This window comes from Engraulis encrasicolus, chromosome 12 (genome assembly GCF_034702125.1).
Source record: "Engraulis encrasicolus isolate BLACKSEA-1 chromosome 12, IST_EnEncr_1.0, whole genome shotgun sequence".
NCBI classification, from domain to species: Eukaryota; Metazoa; Chordata; class Actinopteri; order Clupeiformes; family Engraulidae; genus Engraulis; species Engraulis encrasicolus.
In genome coordinates, this window is record NC_085868.1 from 53,500,399 (window position 1) to 53,515,775 (window position 15,377).

Below are 15,377 nucleotides of genomic sequence, written 5' to 3' on the forward strand. Positions count from 1 at the left end.
TCTAAGACTGCCATTAAAATCAGTTTTTCATTGTGATTCCAACCATATGAGTTGTGTATCTGTCACACAACATTATTTCCCCCATTCATTCTTATATACCCCATCACTGACTAATCTCAAATAGTCAGTTTGAGGCGTAGCCAAGATGGCCGCCGAGTGATGGGACTTATGGGAACAGACTTTGGATACGTTCTGAGGGCAGCATTGCCTGCCATTGGTTCTCTCGTTCGTCCAATCACAGACAACAGGAGGCGGGCTTTGAACATTCAAACATTTTGAAGGCGCGCGATTTCACTGACAGCCGTTGGAGATCGTTGCACTCGAGGTATAACTAAACTAGGTTATTTTGTGTGTTTGTGGTGAACTATGTTGTCAAGTTTATTATTATTATTTTATATTTTGTCAAGTGTGTTGATTGATCGTGTTTTCTCCTCTCAACTGGCAAGCTATGCCCTGGCCAAAGAATGTAAGCCTAAGCTAATTCCAAGCTAACAGTGACCCTTTCTGAACATTAATATACTATTTGGAGGTTGTTGCAGATGTAGTGTTTTATACAGAACAATTTCAACTAAGAACTGCTAACATGAAGAATGCAATGCCGCTTATCTCTATTGAACCTCTTATTTTTAATTACATGTGGTTCTAACATTAAATAGCTGCTAGCACTAGCGATAATATGATGATGGCTAATGTAAACGTACTTAGTTTAACTCTCCTCTCATTGCACCTTATAATGTTAAGGCTTTTTAGAGTTTTTGTACCGTTGTCTCTCTTATCAGTATTCAGATACAGTTAGCTGCTCTTTTTGGAATTTCGCGGATTATTTTATAAAACCGTATGCTCTGAGGGCAGCTTTACCGCATATCGGCAATTCTGCTCTCAGAGCAGCTTACGATATGACGCATTAACTCGCTGCTCTGTGGGCAATGTAACCCTGCTCTTAGGGCACCTCACAGAACGGTGATGTAGCATGGTTAATTAAAAATATGTTTTGTCTTTTCTCTTTGCCTTTTACAGGAAACCAAAATCAAATGGACAGTAAGTTCTATGATATGATTTCCTTTATAAACTATGTTACTCATGACAATCTGCAAATGCAATTGTTTAATCTAGGAAGAATTTGTGAAATACTAAAATTCTGTGACTATTGCTGTATGAAACATTTTTTTCATGGTATAAACCTGTATAAATTGTTCAACAAAGGCCGGGCTTTGTCTCATCATACGTGAGATTAGAACTGTTGCTCATAATATGCTCTATATGCCTGTTGTCTGAAAGCACCGGATTACTGGATCACTTACATACTGTATCACATAATAATGATAACCCTTGTAACCTATTTTTGAACCTGTTGTTCACCCATGCAGCCTTAAAAATACTTAAGTCCCAAGGACAGAAAATGTACAATGGCCTGGGCTCCATTGGGGGACACACCCTGTATATGAGCAGCTTGGAGGCCCTTGTAGGCCAGTGTGAGCTGCCTGATGAGGTAACAAACATCAAGGTCCTCTTCTCTTTCTTGTTCAATATGCATCAGCCTTTCATGTCACCTTGAACATGTAATGTTTTGCATTATGTAACCTATGCATTACAGAGCACCCTAATCTTTCTAATCATATCTATATAGTTATTGCATCACATTTATTTCTTCTTCCGTAGGTTATTAATGCACTTTTTGTGGTATTCAGTAAGGTAATATATACTTTTATTAACACCCACCCCACTCTCTCTCTCTCTCTCTCAAACACACACACACACACACACACTGTTACCACCAGGTGCGGTTAATTCGCTCTCCCTAATTTTGTTTGGCTGCCCCCTAACTTTTGATTGTTGCACATGCTCTTAGCAGGATCCTGAGATGCTGAGGATGATTATTGAGTCCACCTGCGCTTGGAGGCGGTAGTGCATAAGTAGAGGCGATGACCATCCATCTCTCTCGCTCACTTCCGGCTTGCTACTTCCCTCTCGCCTGCCCGTTTGTGACCTGCATTTGTCATTGGCATCTGCCTGTTTTTGACGCTGCCTTTTGGGCCTGTACCTTCCTTTTTCTTTTTGACTTTTGCAACAAACTTAGCCTTTTTCATTCGGTGCCTTTACGGCTTTGACCATTTTGTGCTTTGATATAGGAGCGCGGCTCCTCTTTTGTTTTTGATATTGAATATTGTACCCCTAGACGACATCATTAAATGACCCTCGAGTACCCTTTTCCGTTGTTTCGAGTCCCTCTATGTTACCGTTTGTAACATATTGGGCGCTCTCCGGGATTTTGTCTTTGACCTCTCGCATCCTTGCCTTTTTGTAGCCTAGTCTTGCGCTACGGGTTTTGCTGCTTTTTTGGCCGTGCCGTGTTTTCCCCGTTTTCCCCGCGTTTTTTGCGCTGTGTGGTGAGTGCTGCCTTCGCTTTTGGGCTTGGGTGTGTGTTTTCTTTTCCTTTTCTCAGTCGTTTTTGGTGGATAACCCAGGAGGGGGCTCCCTGAAGCCTCGAGCTGGGTAAGCCACAGAAGAAACGCAGTCAGATAGGCTCTTGTTTTCTCTCTTTTACAGAGTAGGAGTAGAGTAGGACCCACCCCTGCCCAGGTTTTTTTTCACTCGCCACTTGTCCCCCCAACGCATGTGCCAAACTGCCTGTCTTTTTGGGAAGTCTGTTTTTGTGGTCCTGTTTGCACGTCTGTGCCTGTCTTAATTGACCACCTGTCGCTACTTAATTGTAGCTTGATTGTAGCTCCATTTCAACGCCTCCTTTGGCCTTGACTCGTTGCTACTTGGTGAGGAGCATTTTTGTTTATCTGTGTGCCTGTTATTCGCCGGTTTGTTATGCACACTCGAATTGTTACGACTATCCGTGATTAATCAGCTGTTCGTTATCATCAGTAATCATGTCTGCCATCAAAGGATTTGTTGAATCCCCGTCACGCACTAAACTGCATCGATTCAACAAATCCCAATTGTTGGAATTGGCTAAACAGTACAACGTCGCGTTAGACACTGAGGATGAGAAGACCAAAGATTGTCTAAAAACGAAACTCTTTGGGGTCTTCATTGAGACAGGTGTGTTGCCACCTCGTACGCCAGTTAAAGCTGCGTCATCCCCCTCCACCCGGTGTAGTCCTTCTGAAACCATCCGTCTGCGAGAGTTGGACCTCGAGCAGCGGCGTTTAGAGTTGGAATCCGATCTTGCGAAACAGCAACTAGAGTTGGAGCGTGACCGCCTAAAAATAGAAGCGGAAAAGTGTAAAAATAAAACCGTCTTTGATGTGGCGAAGAATATCAAATTGGTGCCCCCCTTCTCTGAGACCGACGTGGAGCGGTATTTTCCGCACTTTGAGAGGGTTGCAACCAACTTTGCGTGGCCAAAAGATCAGTGGGCCTCTCTCCTCCAATGTGTTCTGTCTGGGAAAGCCCAGGAAATATACGCGTCTCTTCCTGTTGCCAATAGTGTGGTGTACGACGACGTAAAAGATGCCATTATGCGCGGTTATCAGTTAACCCCCGAGGCGTATCGCCAAACCTTCCGTAAGCTCCAGAAAGGGGCAGATCAGACGTATGTCGAGTTTGGCCGATTGAAGGAAATGTCATTTGACCGTTGGTGCGCTGTAGTAAAAGCGAATGACCAGGCAACGTTACGCGAGTTACTCCTTGTGGAGGAATTTATTAATTGTTTGCCATGTTCTGTCGCTACGCATGTCAGCGAACAGAAGCCCAAAACTCTGTCTGCTGCATGCATCCTGGCTGATGAGTATTCTCTCATCCACCAGGATCGTGCCCACGCCAGATCTCGTTCCTTGTCTCCTGGTTCATCTGTCTCTCGCAAGAACAATGGGGTCAGGTCGTCGTCCACTCCATCTGATCAACAAGGTTGTTTCTACTGTCACATACATGGCCATGTCATTGCTGACTGTTTGAAATTAAAGCGTAAACGCGCTCGGGACAATAGCGCCAAGAGTGTCAGTAATGTCGAGGTAGTGGCGAAACCGTTGGATGACACATTCTTGGCACAACCACTACTTGACAGTCCTGTGTCTCTTCCGTCCCAACCCGATCTGCTGCAGCAGCATAATTCATATGATAGCCTTGTAACTTGTTTTGACTCACTGAGTCCTGTTTCGGAAATTGGCACCGTCTCACAAAATTGTTTCCTACAACTCGTGGCACTTCTCTCGTTCGTCTCATGCGTTATCATCGGTCTGACAGAATTGGTGTTTGATCACCTATCCCACGCACCACTGACTATGTTCAGCGCGCATGGGATTGGTGCGGTCCTATCGCCATTCGTGAGTGATTACCGCAGGAACTTGCGCCAAGCTCGCGCTGTTGCTAGCGCCGACCTCGAGAGCGCACAGAGCGAGACGATGCATCGGTTTGACAGTGAAGCTCGCGGTTACAGCTTGCCCTCCGTTAATTACATTCTGGTGTTCATTCCATTTATTGGGTCCGTCGTTCAATTTTAATATCGGGTAGCTTAAGCGGCCCTGTGCTGTTATCAGTATTGTCTTCTTTGCTTACTGATGACAGTCATGTCAATATATTGTGGTGATGGTTGGTGTACACTATTAGTGTAAAACTCACTCTATAGCCTACTGCCTTGTTTTGCATATGCTGGTGCCTAACCTTATGCAACTCGCATATTTTTACGCACCATTTCATGTTTTATTTTGGAGACTAGTAGTCACCATTTTGCGGTGGGGGTGTTACCACCAGGTGCGGTTAATTCGCTCTCCCTAATTTTGTTGTTTGGCTGCCCCCTAACTTTTGATTGTTGCGCATGCCCTTAGCAGGATCCTGAGATGCTGAGGATGATTATTGAGTCCACCTGCGCCTGGAGACGGTGCTGCACAAGTAGAGGCGATGACCATCCATCTCTCTCGCTCACTTCCGGCTTGCCACTTCCCACTCGCCTGCCCGTTTGTGACCTGCATTTGCCATTGGCATCTGCCTGTTTTTGACGCTGCCTTTTGGGCCTGTATTTTCCTTTTTTTTTGACTTTTAGAAACAAACTTAGCCTTTTTCATTCGGTGCCTTTACGGCTTTGACCATTTTGTGCTTTGATATAGGAGCGCGGCTCCTCTTTTGTTTTTGATATTGAATATTGTACCCCTAGACGACATCATTAAATGACCCTCGAGTACCCTTTTCCGTTGTTTCGAGTCCATCTATGTTACCGTTTGTAACACACACCAAATGTGATATGACATGATTTAATGAATTAAGCCATTTCCCTGCCTCACTTAAGCCGGGCATACACTGTGCGATATTTTCACTCGTGGGTCTCAAGCTTCTGCTCACACTGCACGATGGAATTTCACTGTTTAAAAGTTCACAGCTCACGACTCACATCCTCACACTACACGAGCCGACAGTCGGATGCGAGCGAAATGCTTCCACAGGCATGTTTCCCCGGTCTGCAGAGGAGGGAACATGCGCACCTGAGGTGGAGATGAGGTCGCGTGCATGTGAGGTCTCAAATCAGGTCGTAGCACTGTTTTAACTGTGCGATTTACGCACGAGCCACGACCAGAATATCAAACCGTTTTGATTTTCTTGCGACCCTGCGATTGCACGACCGTGAGGCGAAATCGCTTGTCGTTACCCCATGTACACTGCACGATGCGAGACTCACGATTGACCTGCGATTGAGCAAGAAGTCGGCCCGACTCTCAAAAAGTCGTGCGAGTGCCAAATCGGGGCAAAAGTCGCACAGTGTAAGCCCAGCTTTAGGAACGGCCAGGATCACAGGCCATCAACAGCCATTCGATGACTTTGATCCTAGATGGCAGCTCCAGGGCCAGGAGCACCTACTTTTTAAAAGTAAGACTTAGTATGTTATAGGATAGTTTAGCATATCATACATTGAGTCCACCTCACAGGTTACACAAAATGCACACAACAGATTGCTGTTACCATCCTCAGATTTTGGCTCATTACGTCTATGTCTGTTCTTCCTCAGAAAAATCTGCTCAAAGACGCAACCATAATTTTCGGGCCTTACCACCATGGGCTCCACTGGACCCTCTTTGTTAGTTGCTGTTAAATTAGCTGAAACCAGAGTGTCACACTGTATTCGTTGCTCTCGTGCTGTTGTCAGCAGGCATGTAGAGTGTTTTAGAGAGGTTTACGTTCTCATTTAACCTTGGCTCGTTTATTTTCCCATTTTCTGTATAGTTTTGCAATATGGCGCTCAAAACAGTGTGTGTCCTCGACTCACTGGGGGAGGAAGCTTCAGAATGCAGCAAAATAATGCAGAATTGGAGGGACATTGTTTTTGTACTGCTTTGTAAGACGTGACCAGGGAAAATCAGTGAACTTCTCCATAAAACTGTTTTTTCTCTAAACTTACAGCTCATTTGCTGCCAGTAGAGGCTGCCCAGGACCATTTACCCTTATACGTCGGGACCACGACATGCAAATGGACAGTGTCTCATGTGGGGTCTACTACTGCATCCTGGTAAGAATTTTGTCACTTGCTGGCAGATTACCTGATTCAGTCAGAGTTTGGCTTGTCATCAAATGCACATGTCATCACATTATAGAATGGGTGATAGACTGGGTCCCACTGTGTTTGCAGAGAGCAGACTCTCGTTTGGATTATGTTACATTAAGTGACTCCTACTACGATAGAAACTGTACATTTATACAGATGATCTTAGTCTCCCAGGAGAGGACACATTATTAGGAAGTATTAAACTAATGATGCCTGATGCCTTCAAGACATGCACTATGTTTTTATGTGATTATAATATTTCTTTTTCAGTTCGCAGAGATGATCCTAGGGGGAGCAGAGGGCTACCTGCAGTGCCTCCCCATTCCCCTGGAGCGAGACAGACTCGCAAAGTTGCTATTGAGTACATTAGGAGTACAAATAGAAGGTAGGTGAAGTTCGCAGGTGTTATGTTTAATGATTAACACTGAAAAGACCATTTTCTAGAAAAGTTTACATGGGCAGGTCAGTATCACACAATACAATACAACACAACCTTGTTTGGTAACGAAAAGCTAAATTAGCACTGGACGATTTGAAAACAATTAATAATTAAAAACAATTAAATTGCTCACAGGTAAATATTGACTCTCTAATCAAAGGCAGTAAAATCATATTCAAAGACAAAACAGCCATGTAATACAAAAAAAGCACTGTTCTGCATTACATTACTCTAGTGGTTCCCAAACTTTTCCCCTTGTACATTTAATTTCAATGTAGTTCGTGCATCCCCTAAGCAAATGTTTTGGCGTGGTGATGGCCACTCAAATATGTATTCAGTGCAAAAATAATTGCACATTATTTAGATTCATTTGGGGAATCCTCATTTCCAATGCACTTGATGTTTATTGAAGCATACAAATTACCATACAATTAAAAAGTACTTAATTTTCATTAATGCACAATAAAGTGTTCTGCCTCCTTAGAAGGCTATTACTCCCGTAAATTGTATGGTGAGCACCGCCACCTAGTGGACTTCTACGCAGTATTGCGTCTTCTGCGCTAATCTACTTCCTGACCTGTCCAGTCCCTGTTAGTGTTTTAAAGTGTTTTCTGCTGTAAAGACTTCATCTCTCCTGCATCATATGCAAGATAGTCTTCACAATTGTCAAAACAGCCAAGGTCATTATATTTTAAGAATTGAATTTAACACTAAATGCATGCCCCGCCGTAATTGACAGGTAATATTGGGACTTCTGGAGTTGGGGTCCAGGCCTGGAGGGGGGCGATTTTCAAGCATTTTTGTGCCGAAATCATCCATCACATCTAAAACCGAAAGTGAAACCGGCGGTGAAGAAAAACGAGAGCGACGACAAACAAAATGTCAAAAAAGTGATATATCGGAGGTGGTTCGAGGAGCAAAGTCTCGGCACCCGTTTTAAGTTTTGTGTCAAACAAGTTTGGATGTTTCCAATATGGGTGAAGCGACACTTGTCCGCCAACTGAGGGGCAAGACCCATCAGGCCGTAGCCTCCTGAGCTACTAACAGCTTAGCCTTAGTAACAGTTGCAAGCGCTGTAAAATGTTTAGCAGTTCAACAATCATTTAGCTAATACCAAAAGTAATGCGTGCCCAAGACCTGTGTGTTGCTCCAATGTACCAGATAGAGTACCAAAAGAGCCTTGAGTACTTTCTATTATCTTATTAATATTGAGAGGGAAAGGTGCGCCTGGGAGTGAATAGCTGTGCGCGTATGCGTTGCACATAAGGCAGGGTTCATGAAATTGGTAGCTACAGTGCAGCTGACCGCTAGCCAAACAGTTGTCCATGTCAGGATGTCGGGACTTCTTTGTAATTTAAACGTCCGCAAGGCAAAAAAGTTGAAAACGTTTCAAATCATTGCAGCCAATCCATTGATTGTATGGTGCACCATGTAGCGAAACATTGACATAAAGTGCATGTACGAGTAGCGTTGTTAAGCCTAAATGCTTCCGATGCAATAAGTGTGCGCCTTTTCCCAAACGCATCTCTGTCATAACGCAATGACTCCGCTTTGTTTGGGGGAGTCGGAAATTCTTCAAGAACAAGACGGTAACGACACAGGTTGCAGTAGGATATTTAGAAAAAGGATATTTACCACACACACTTTAATATAAATAATATTTGCATATGTAGATGTTTTCTAAATTACTTGAGCAGGTTAAGCATTTATATCGATTTGGATAAAAGTGTTTCAAGAATGCTCTGCTTTACAGGTTTGTCGGTATACCTGTACCTTGTAAATAACTTCCATTTTCACTCTCAGGTCAGTCTGTCCTAGAGGAGGAGGAGGAGGCAGGCAGAAGAAGAGGAAGACACTGCTGAGGAGGAGGAGGAGGAGGAGGCAGCAGGAGTGGGAGCAAATGAGGGGGAGGCAGAAGAGGAGGAGGAGGAGGAGGCAGCAGGAGTGGGAGCAAATGAGGGGGAGGCAGAAGAGGAGGAGGAGGAGGCAGCAGGATTGGGAGCAAATGAGGGGGAGGCAGAAGAGGAAGAGGAGGAGGCAGCAGGATTGGGAGCAAATGAGGGGGAGGCAGCAGGATTGGGAGCAAATGAGGGGGAGGCAGCGGGAGTGGGAGCAAATGAGGAGGAGGCAGAAGAGGAGGTGGAGCAGGCAGCAGGAGTGGGAGCAAATGAGGGGGAGGCAGAAGAGGAGGAGGAGGAGGCAGCAGGAGTGGGAGCAAATGAGGGGGAGGCAGAAGAGGAGGAGGAGGAGGCAGCAGGAGTGGGAGCAAATGAGGAGGAGGCAGCAGGAGTGGGAGCAAATGAGGGGGAGGCAGGAGTGGGAGCAAATGAGGGGGAGGCAGAAGAGGAGGAGGAGGAGGCAGCAGGAGTGGGAGCAAATGAGGGGGACGCAGAAGAGGAGGAGGAGGAGGCAGCAGGAGTGGGAGCGAGCGAGGAGGAGGCAGAAGAGGAAGAGGAGGAGGAGGCAGCAGGAGTGGGAGCGAGCGAGGAGGAGGCAGAAGAGGAGGTGGAGCAGGCAGCAGGAGTGGGAGCAAATGAGGGGGAGGCAGAAGAGGAGGAGGAGGAGGCAGCAGGAGTGGGAGCAAATGAGGGGGAGGCAGAAGAGGAGGAGGAGGAGGCAGCAGGAGTGGGAGCAAATGAGGGGGACGCAGAAGAGGAGGAGGAGGAGGCAGGTGCAGATGCATAGGACGGAGCCACTGCGCCTCAGCCTCTCGTTCCACCCGGTGAGATAGCTTGAAGCACATTCACAAATGTTTTTGTATCTTTATGCATTGACTCCTCAGAATGGAGATACATGACATTGCGTATGACATTTGTTATCATAATATATATATTTTTTAAAAATGTAGACATTTAAAAGTGACTGAAACACTGGAAAAACTACCGGTGTGCGAGATCAACGTGGGAGTTCGATTAACTGGGGATGATATGTTTACATCCCGTGCAACTACATTTACCTTACGCAGTTCGATTCGAGCCTAATGTTGTTTCATGTTAGGGGTGACATGCACCCTGAGGCTCGAATCGGACCTCAACCTCATTAGGTAATTGTAGTTGTGCTGGTTTTAAACGGGTTTTGTTGACGTCATCCCCAGTTCATCGAGCCCCACATTGATCTTGCACACCTGTAAGTGTCTTTTGTGAAATTCAAATCTCTTAATATGTCTTTTTGGTTTTTCTATTGAAGGATTCTATGTGGACAGCCTATTGAAGGTGGCGTCATCAAAGAAGGCTATAAGGTTGGTAATATTACCAAAGTTAGGATGGGCACTTTTGTATAGGACGTTGATGAGTGTTCAGGCACTGTAACATATGTGAAAAGTAGTGCAGTATAAAAACATTAGTAAAAGGTAGTGCAGTATGGTAACATTAGTGAAAGATAGTTTGCCTGGTTTATAATGTATTTATATGCGTCTGAACTCTTCATGTTGTAAGTAGTAAAAACATATATTGTAGCTTTATGACTCATGTGTTGTGAATGTGTTGTGATTGCACAGGAACTTTGTTTCGATAGAGGAGGTGAAACGAAGGGCAGAGGGGCCGGAGAGGTTCTCGGCAAACCTCATGGTGACGTACATGAGGAGGGCTAAGGCAAAGAAGATGGAGCTGAAGGAGGCAGGCGTTAGGCTGTCTCCATACAGCTGTAACACCTCTCTCTGCAGCAAGCTGGTGGAAGGTAACATATCCCTGGTTCTGTAGTGGCTTAACTCAATTTTTCATAGCGATTGATCACTTTGTGGTAAAAGCACACTTGAATTATCTTTCAAAGTGCATTTCATTGCCCTCTATTCATACTGAGGAATGACAATACTGATGAATCTAAAAGACAGGCCTTACGGGACCGGGTGTCACACACTATAACTTTGAGCAGATATCATCACGATTTCATTACGAAGTGATCAATCATTGAGCTTAGCCACCCCACTGTAGTTATGGCTACGAAAAAGTTGAGGCATTGGTTTAGCTTGTTTAGTTTTGTCCCATGGAAGCCACCAGACACAAACAAAGAAGCAGTTTATCTTATGAAAAGTCCAGGTGAGGATGTCCTGGGGTATTTATAGTCATCATGTAGCCTCCTTTTACAGATGGGGTTGCCGGCGACCCTATTCACTATTTGCTGAAAATACTCAACTACATCATAACAACATTGCTATGACATTACAGTAAGGTTATAACACAGGTGCCCCCTTTGTGTCACAGAGGACTGCAAAGGGCTGGGGAGGGACTTGGCCTTCCTTACAAAGGACATTCCCTTCCAACTGATTGGCCAGGAGCTGCAAAAGGAAGGCTGTGCCCCCGAGGATGACCTTAGGTAATTCATGCATGCAGATATCCCTTTCCTTCCAGTTTTTAGTCTGTCTACTTGTGACGCCATAATGTTGTGCTTTCATGGTGTGGTGTTCACACATGTCTTATATTTAGTCAACATGTCATCAGTGTTGCCAGATATGTCTGACCAAATCCCGCCCAAAAGGTTCTCAAAAACCGCCAAAATGTGCTAAATTCCGGCCAAATTCAACAAATTACATTGACTTCTATGGGCCCAAAACGGCTGAAAAAAACGCCAAATGGCCAATTTTTCCCGTTTTTACCCGCCAACGCTCATCCCAAGTAGCCCAATTGGGCGGGCACCCGCCCAATCTGGCAACAGTGCATGTCATCATGCATAGGCTTATCTATGACACGCTGATTTGAACACACTATCGGTGTGTCCAATACGCATTTCCAAGTTAAGGCGTGCTCCACAACGCCCTGTGACAGGTTAGGTTAAGGAATGGTTTCGGTTTAGGCACAATTTAGGTAGAAAAACTGTGCAAACATCGTCGCGTGTCAAAAGTGCATGAATGCGATTTACCGTTGCGTTGAGGAGCACGCTTTAACTTCAAAATGCATCGCACCAACACACTGAATGCACTAGCGTGCGATACATTTAAGCAATATGACACGAGTGGGAGTGAGGTTGTTCTGGGACACCCTCACGGGTGTGATTCGCCGCAAGCATGAAGCCGCAGGCTGAGTACGCTAAAGCATGATGACAGCCTGGTTAGTGTACATTATGTAAGTTGTCTCAAACTGTTCTCTTTTTTTTCAGGCCCTCGCTGGATATTATTGAGGAGGTTTTGCACAGACACATCAAGAAATATTCTTTGCTGACGCACACCCTAGGGCCAGAGATCATTCATGTTGTCTGTGACATAATCCGCCAGGCCCTGTCCAATATGTGAATAATTGTAAATAGTATAATAAACATTTCATTTGGTTTGAAGCCGTTTATTATTTATTATTCCAAAACACACACACAGTTACTATGAATGGGGTAATATCCTTCGGCTACAGTGGAAACATTACAATACATAGATAAATAAAATACACATTCATATCTACATAAAATAAGAAGGGGAAGCCAATGAAGTCATACTGTGAAATATAAACCAATATATCAAAGAGAAGATGCTCGAGTACTGCCAAGATGGCTATCCTTTATTGTGGTAAATCTACCGGTATTCTTTATTTAGTGTTTGAATTTTCTTTTTTTGCTCTTTTTGTAAACCTCTTTTGTGCCTCTCAGCTTCTTTCGGACAGACATACATACAAACTTGTGTATCTAGTGCCTTCTTGATAAAAAAAAACAATGTATTTTCCTTTTGTTTGCATGTTGTCAATATTTTGGTGTAATATGTGCTAAGGAAGAAAAGGGTTTTCTACTTTGTTCTAAGCTTAACTTATTCTAAACTTTCATTTTTTTCCCTTCTCAAGGCCAATGGCGAAACACTTGAAGAAGCAATGAAAGACATGCACCTGGGAAATCTGATTGGCTACGAAGGCAACCTGGACGAAGCCTTTCCTGAAGATGTCTTCGATGTGGCAGTTGTTGTGGAGGAAATAGTTGTGCTACACAGTTTCAACGATGTGGCAACCAGGCTGGCCATGCTGTTAGGCATAATTTACGCAGTTAACCTGCAGTACCAGAGCGCAATGAAATACTCATTTGAGTTTCTGCAGCGTGTTGTGTTGAAAATTCAACCGGGCAAGGCATCAGCTCGAGTCCCCAATCTGCGCCACAAGCTGATGAGGTTGGAAGTGTAGTCACTGCACTGTGCATATACAAAGACACACACACACACTTCAGTTGAGTGTTTCAGGGCCCTTTAGTGTCCCTTTTGTGCTCCTTAAGTTACCAGCACTTTCTGAATTTTGTACTGGGGGGGCGCGTTGGTAAAGGAGCAATATTTCAATGTGCTGTTGTATTGCTCACCCTACCCTTAATGGGGGCAACTTTTGTTTACATTTTTAAAAAAAAATTGACGTAATCTTTTATGCAAAGGAACTGTGCAAGCGTTGATGGATTCTTTCACTTAAAGGATCAGTTGACCACGTTTTCATACTAAACTTTGTTGGATAGAAATCCATATTTTCCCACGTTGAATGCTGCACCTTATTGAACATGTTAAGATGCAAGAGCACAACTTGCTGACTAAGTCCATTTGAAATGCTCTGTTACAAACAGTATCTTGTTACTTTGAAATTTCAAATGTTATTTATTTATTGCTTAATGAAACCGTTCACCATGTTTTACTGAACAAATATTATTCTTCTATGATCTGATCTCTTGTTGTAATAAAAAATATTTTTGGTGAAGAAAAGATTTGTTATTTTACAATGAACTTAAGTTTATTTTTAATTTGCACAACTAAGTTGAATTAACAATAAGTGCAAAGTCATTGTGACTCAAGTACTCAAGCTCACTTAATTTTCAACTTGCACAATTCAGTTAAAACAACAATGCACATCAACTCATGTTGACTCTAATGATTGAGGTCAGTTTGTTTTCAACTTGAACAGCTAAGTTAAAACAACTGCAAGTGTAACATCATTTTGACTAACAACTCTGATTTAATCGGTTGCACACAACTTACAATAAAGATTTAAATTAACTTTACATTCTGAGGCAGCTGGTTAACTTAAAGTTTTAAGTTAAACCATGCTATTATTTTTTACAGTGTAGAGGAGTAAAAGGGTGTAATTTGTTTGTATTGAGATGTTGTCATTACATTTTAATACACCACCAAAATTGAAGTGGCAAAAACTGTCCCACATTAGGCCATTCTATCCTACCCATGCACATAACGCACCGCTCCTCTACATCGTTCAACCACACTAATAACCCTTTTCTTTCTCCTTCACACACGCACACTGATGACTTTGGTTTAGTTTTGATAATCTTTTGTTGGGATTAAAGGCCTATTCTCACTGATGAGTGAGCTGTTGTATTGTTTTTTTGTTGTGGAACTGGCTCGGCTAGTTTTGTATTTTTTGTTATGGATAATGGTTATTTGATGCACGTCTATTTTGTGATTTTGAGTTGTTGAGAAAGACGTGTGGCTTGAATCTTTGGTTTACGGTCTATTTATTTTTTGTTATTATTTTATCGCTGACGGAAGCTGTGCTGATTAAGTGGCAGGATTCTAGGCCTGCCTGGCGCCTGAACTGGTTGTTTTCAGTGCCCGATGTAACGCCGTTACAGAATGGCGCCTGAACAGGGACGAGTTCTTACTCATTAAAGGGACTGAATTCATGAACTGAACTTTCAAAAGGAACTGTAATTCCTCAACTCGCTTGTTGTGAGCACCTGCATACACTCACTCTTTATATGGGCTTCATTCGGCAGTACGTCAGCACAGGGAGCTGTGCCGGCCCCTCTTCCTGCCGGACGGCTCCAATACAGTACGCATTAAAGGATTTATCCGGAGTTGGAACAAGTTTGCCTGATTTTTGCATGTTTGGGATGAAATACAGTCACTCTAGAGCAAAATCAATATCTAAATAGAATAGAATATCTAAATTACGGCCAAGACAACTATTTGACACTAAAGCCCACCAAGTAGATTGCCGAGTGCGTCGCACCATCAGCTATGATTATTTCCATAGCGAGTAACCACAGCTGATGGTGCGACGCACTCGGCAATCTACTTGGTGGGCTTTAGTGTCAAATAGTTGTCTTGACCGTAATTTAGATATTCTCAAGGTAGTAGCTTCACAAAACACATTCTGCAGACCTTTCAAGAATACATGAAGGACTTTGGACACTTCGGTTTATGTGTGGATACCCTCAACATATTACGAGGTAAGTGTGACGTTGTTTTGAGCTGTGCAAGACTTTAAAATGTTGTGTTTTTGAAATGTGTGTAACCGCCGAAAAACGATGCCCGCATCTTTCATATTGCATAGCTGATATGGCTAACGTGATATTATCAAACTTTCTCAAAACGCATCCTTTTGCCTTGATTTTGCTCTAGAGTGACTGTATTTCATCCCAAACATGCAAAAAACAGGCAAATTTGTTCCAACTCCGGATAAATCCTTTAACACCCTGACGCAAAACACGCGTGGGTCTCTGCTCCCATGTTTTTAAAACTTATTAGCTATGTTTCAATAAAGGCTTTTCAATATTTTTCCA

The 15,377-nt window shown here is 43.5% G+C and overlaps 1 protein-coding gene and 1 long non-coding RNA gene across 2 annotated transcripts; both read left to right on the forward strand.

The window, feature by feature from the left end:
- The first annotated feature begins 292 nt into the window (after positions 1-292).
- Positions 293-1,693, forward strand: LOC134460388 (uncharacterized). Its single transcript, XR_010037076.1, has 4 exons — positions 293-325; positions 1,018-1,038; positions 1,368-1,489; positions 1,660-1,693. It is a non-coding gene; the product is annotated as an uncharacterized LOC134460388 (long non-coding RNA).
- A 4,561-nt stretch (positions 1,694-6,254) lies between these two features.
- On the forward strand, positions 6,255-9,662 carry LOC134460389 (major centromere autoantigen B-like). The gene is made up of 4 exons (XM_063212816.1): positions 6,255-6,445; positions 6,752-6,866; positions 8,724-8,752; positions 9,330-9,662. The coding sequence occupies exons 1-4, from the start codon at positions 6,401-6,403 to the stop codon at positions 9,603-9,605; spliced, it is 465 nt and encodes a 154-aa protein (XP_063068886.1). The 5' UTR covers positions 6,255-6,400; the 3' UTR covers positions 9,606-9,662.
- The last annotated feature ends 5,715 nt before the right edge of the window (positions 9,663-15,377 follow it).

What these genes read in the sequence shown, in the direction of transcription:
- LOC134460389 (XM_063212816.1), top strand. Translation starts at nt 6,401, where the DNA reads ATGCAAATGGACAGTGTCTCATGTGGGGTCTACTACTGCATCCTG. An exon ending in GGGTCTACTACTGCATCCTG is followed by an intron (nt 6,446 to 6,751) that starts GTAAGAATTTTG and finishes TTTCTTTTTCAG; the next exon opens with TTCGCAGAGATGATCCTAGG. An exon ending in ATTAGGAGTACAAATAGAAG is followed by an intron (nt 6,867 to 8,723) that starts GTAGGTGAAGTT and finishes TTTCACTCTCAG; the next exon opens with GTCAGTCTGTCCTAGAGGAG.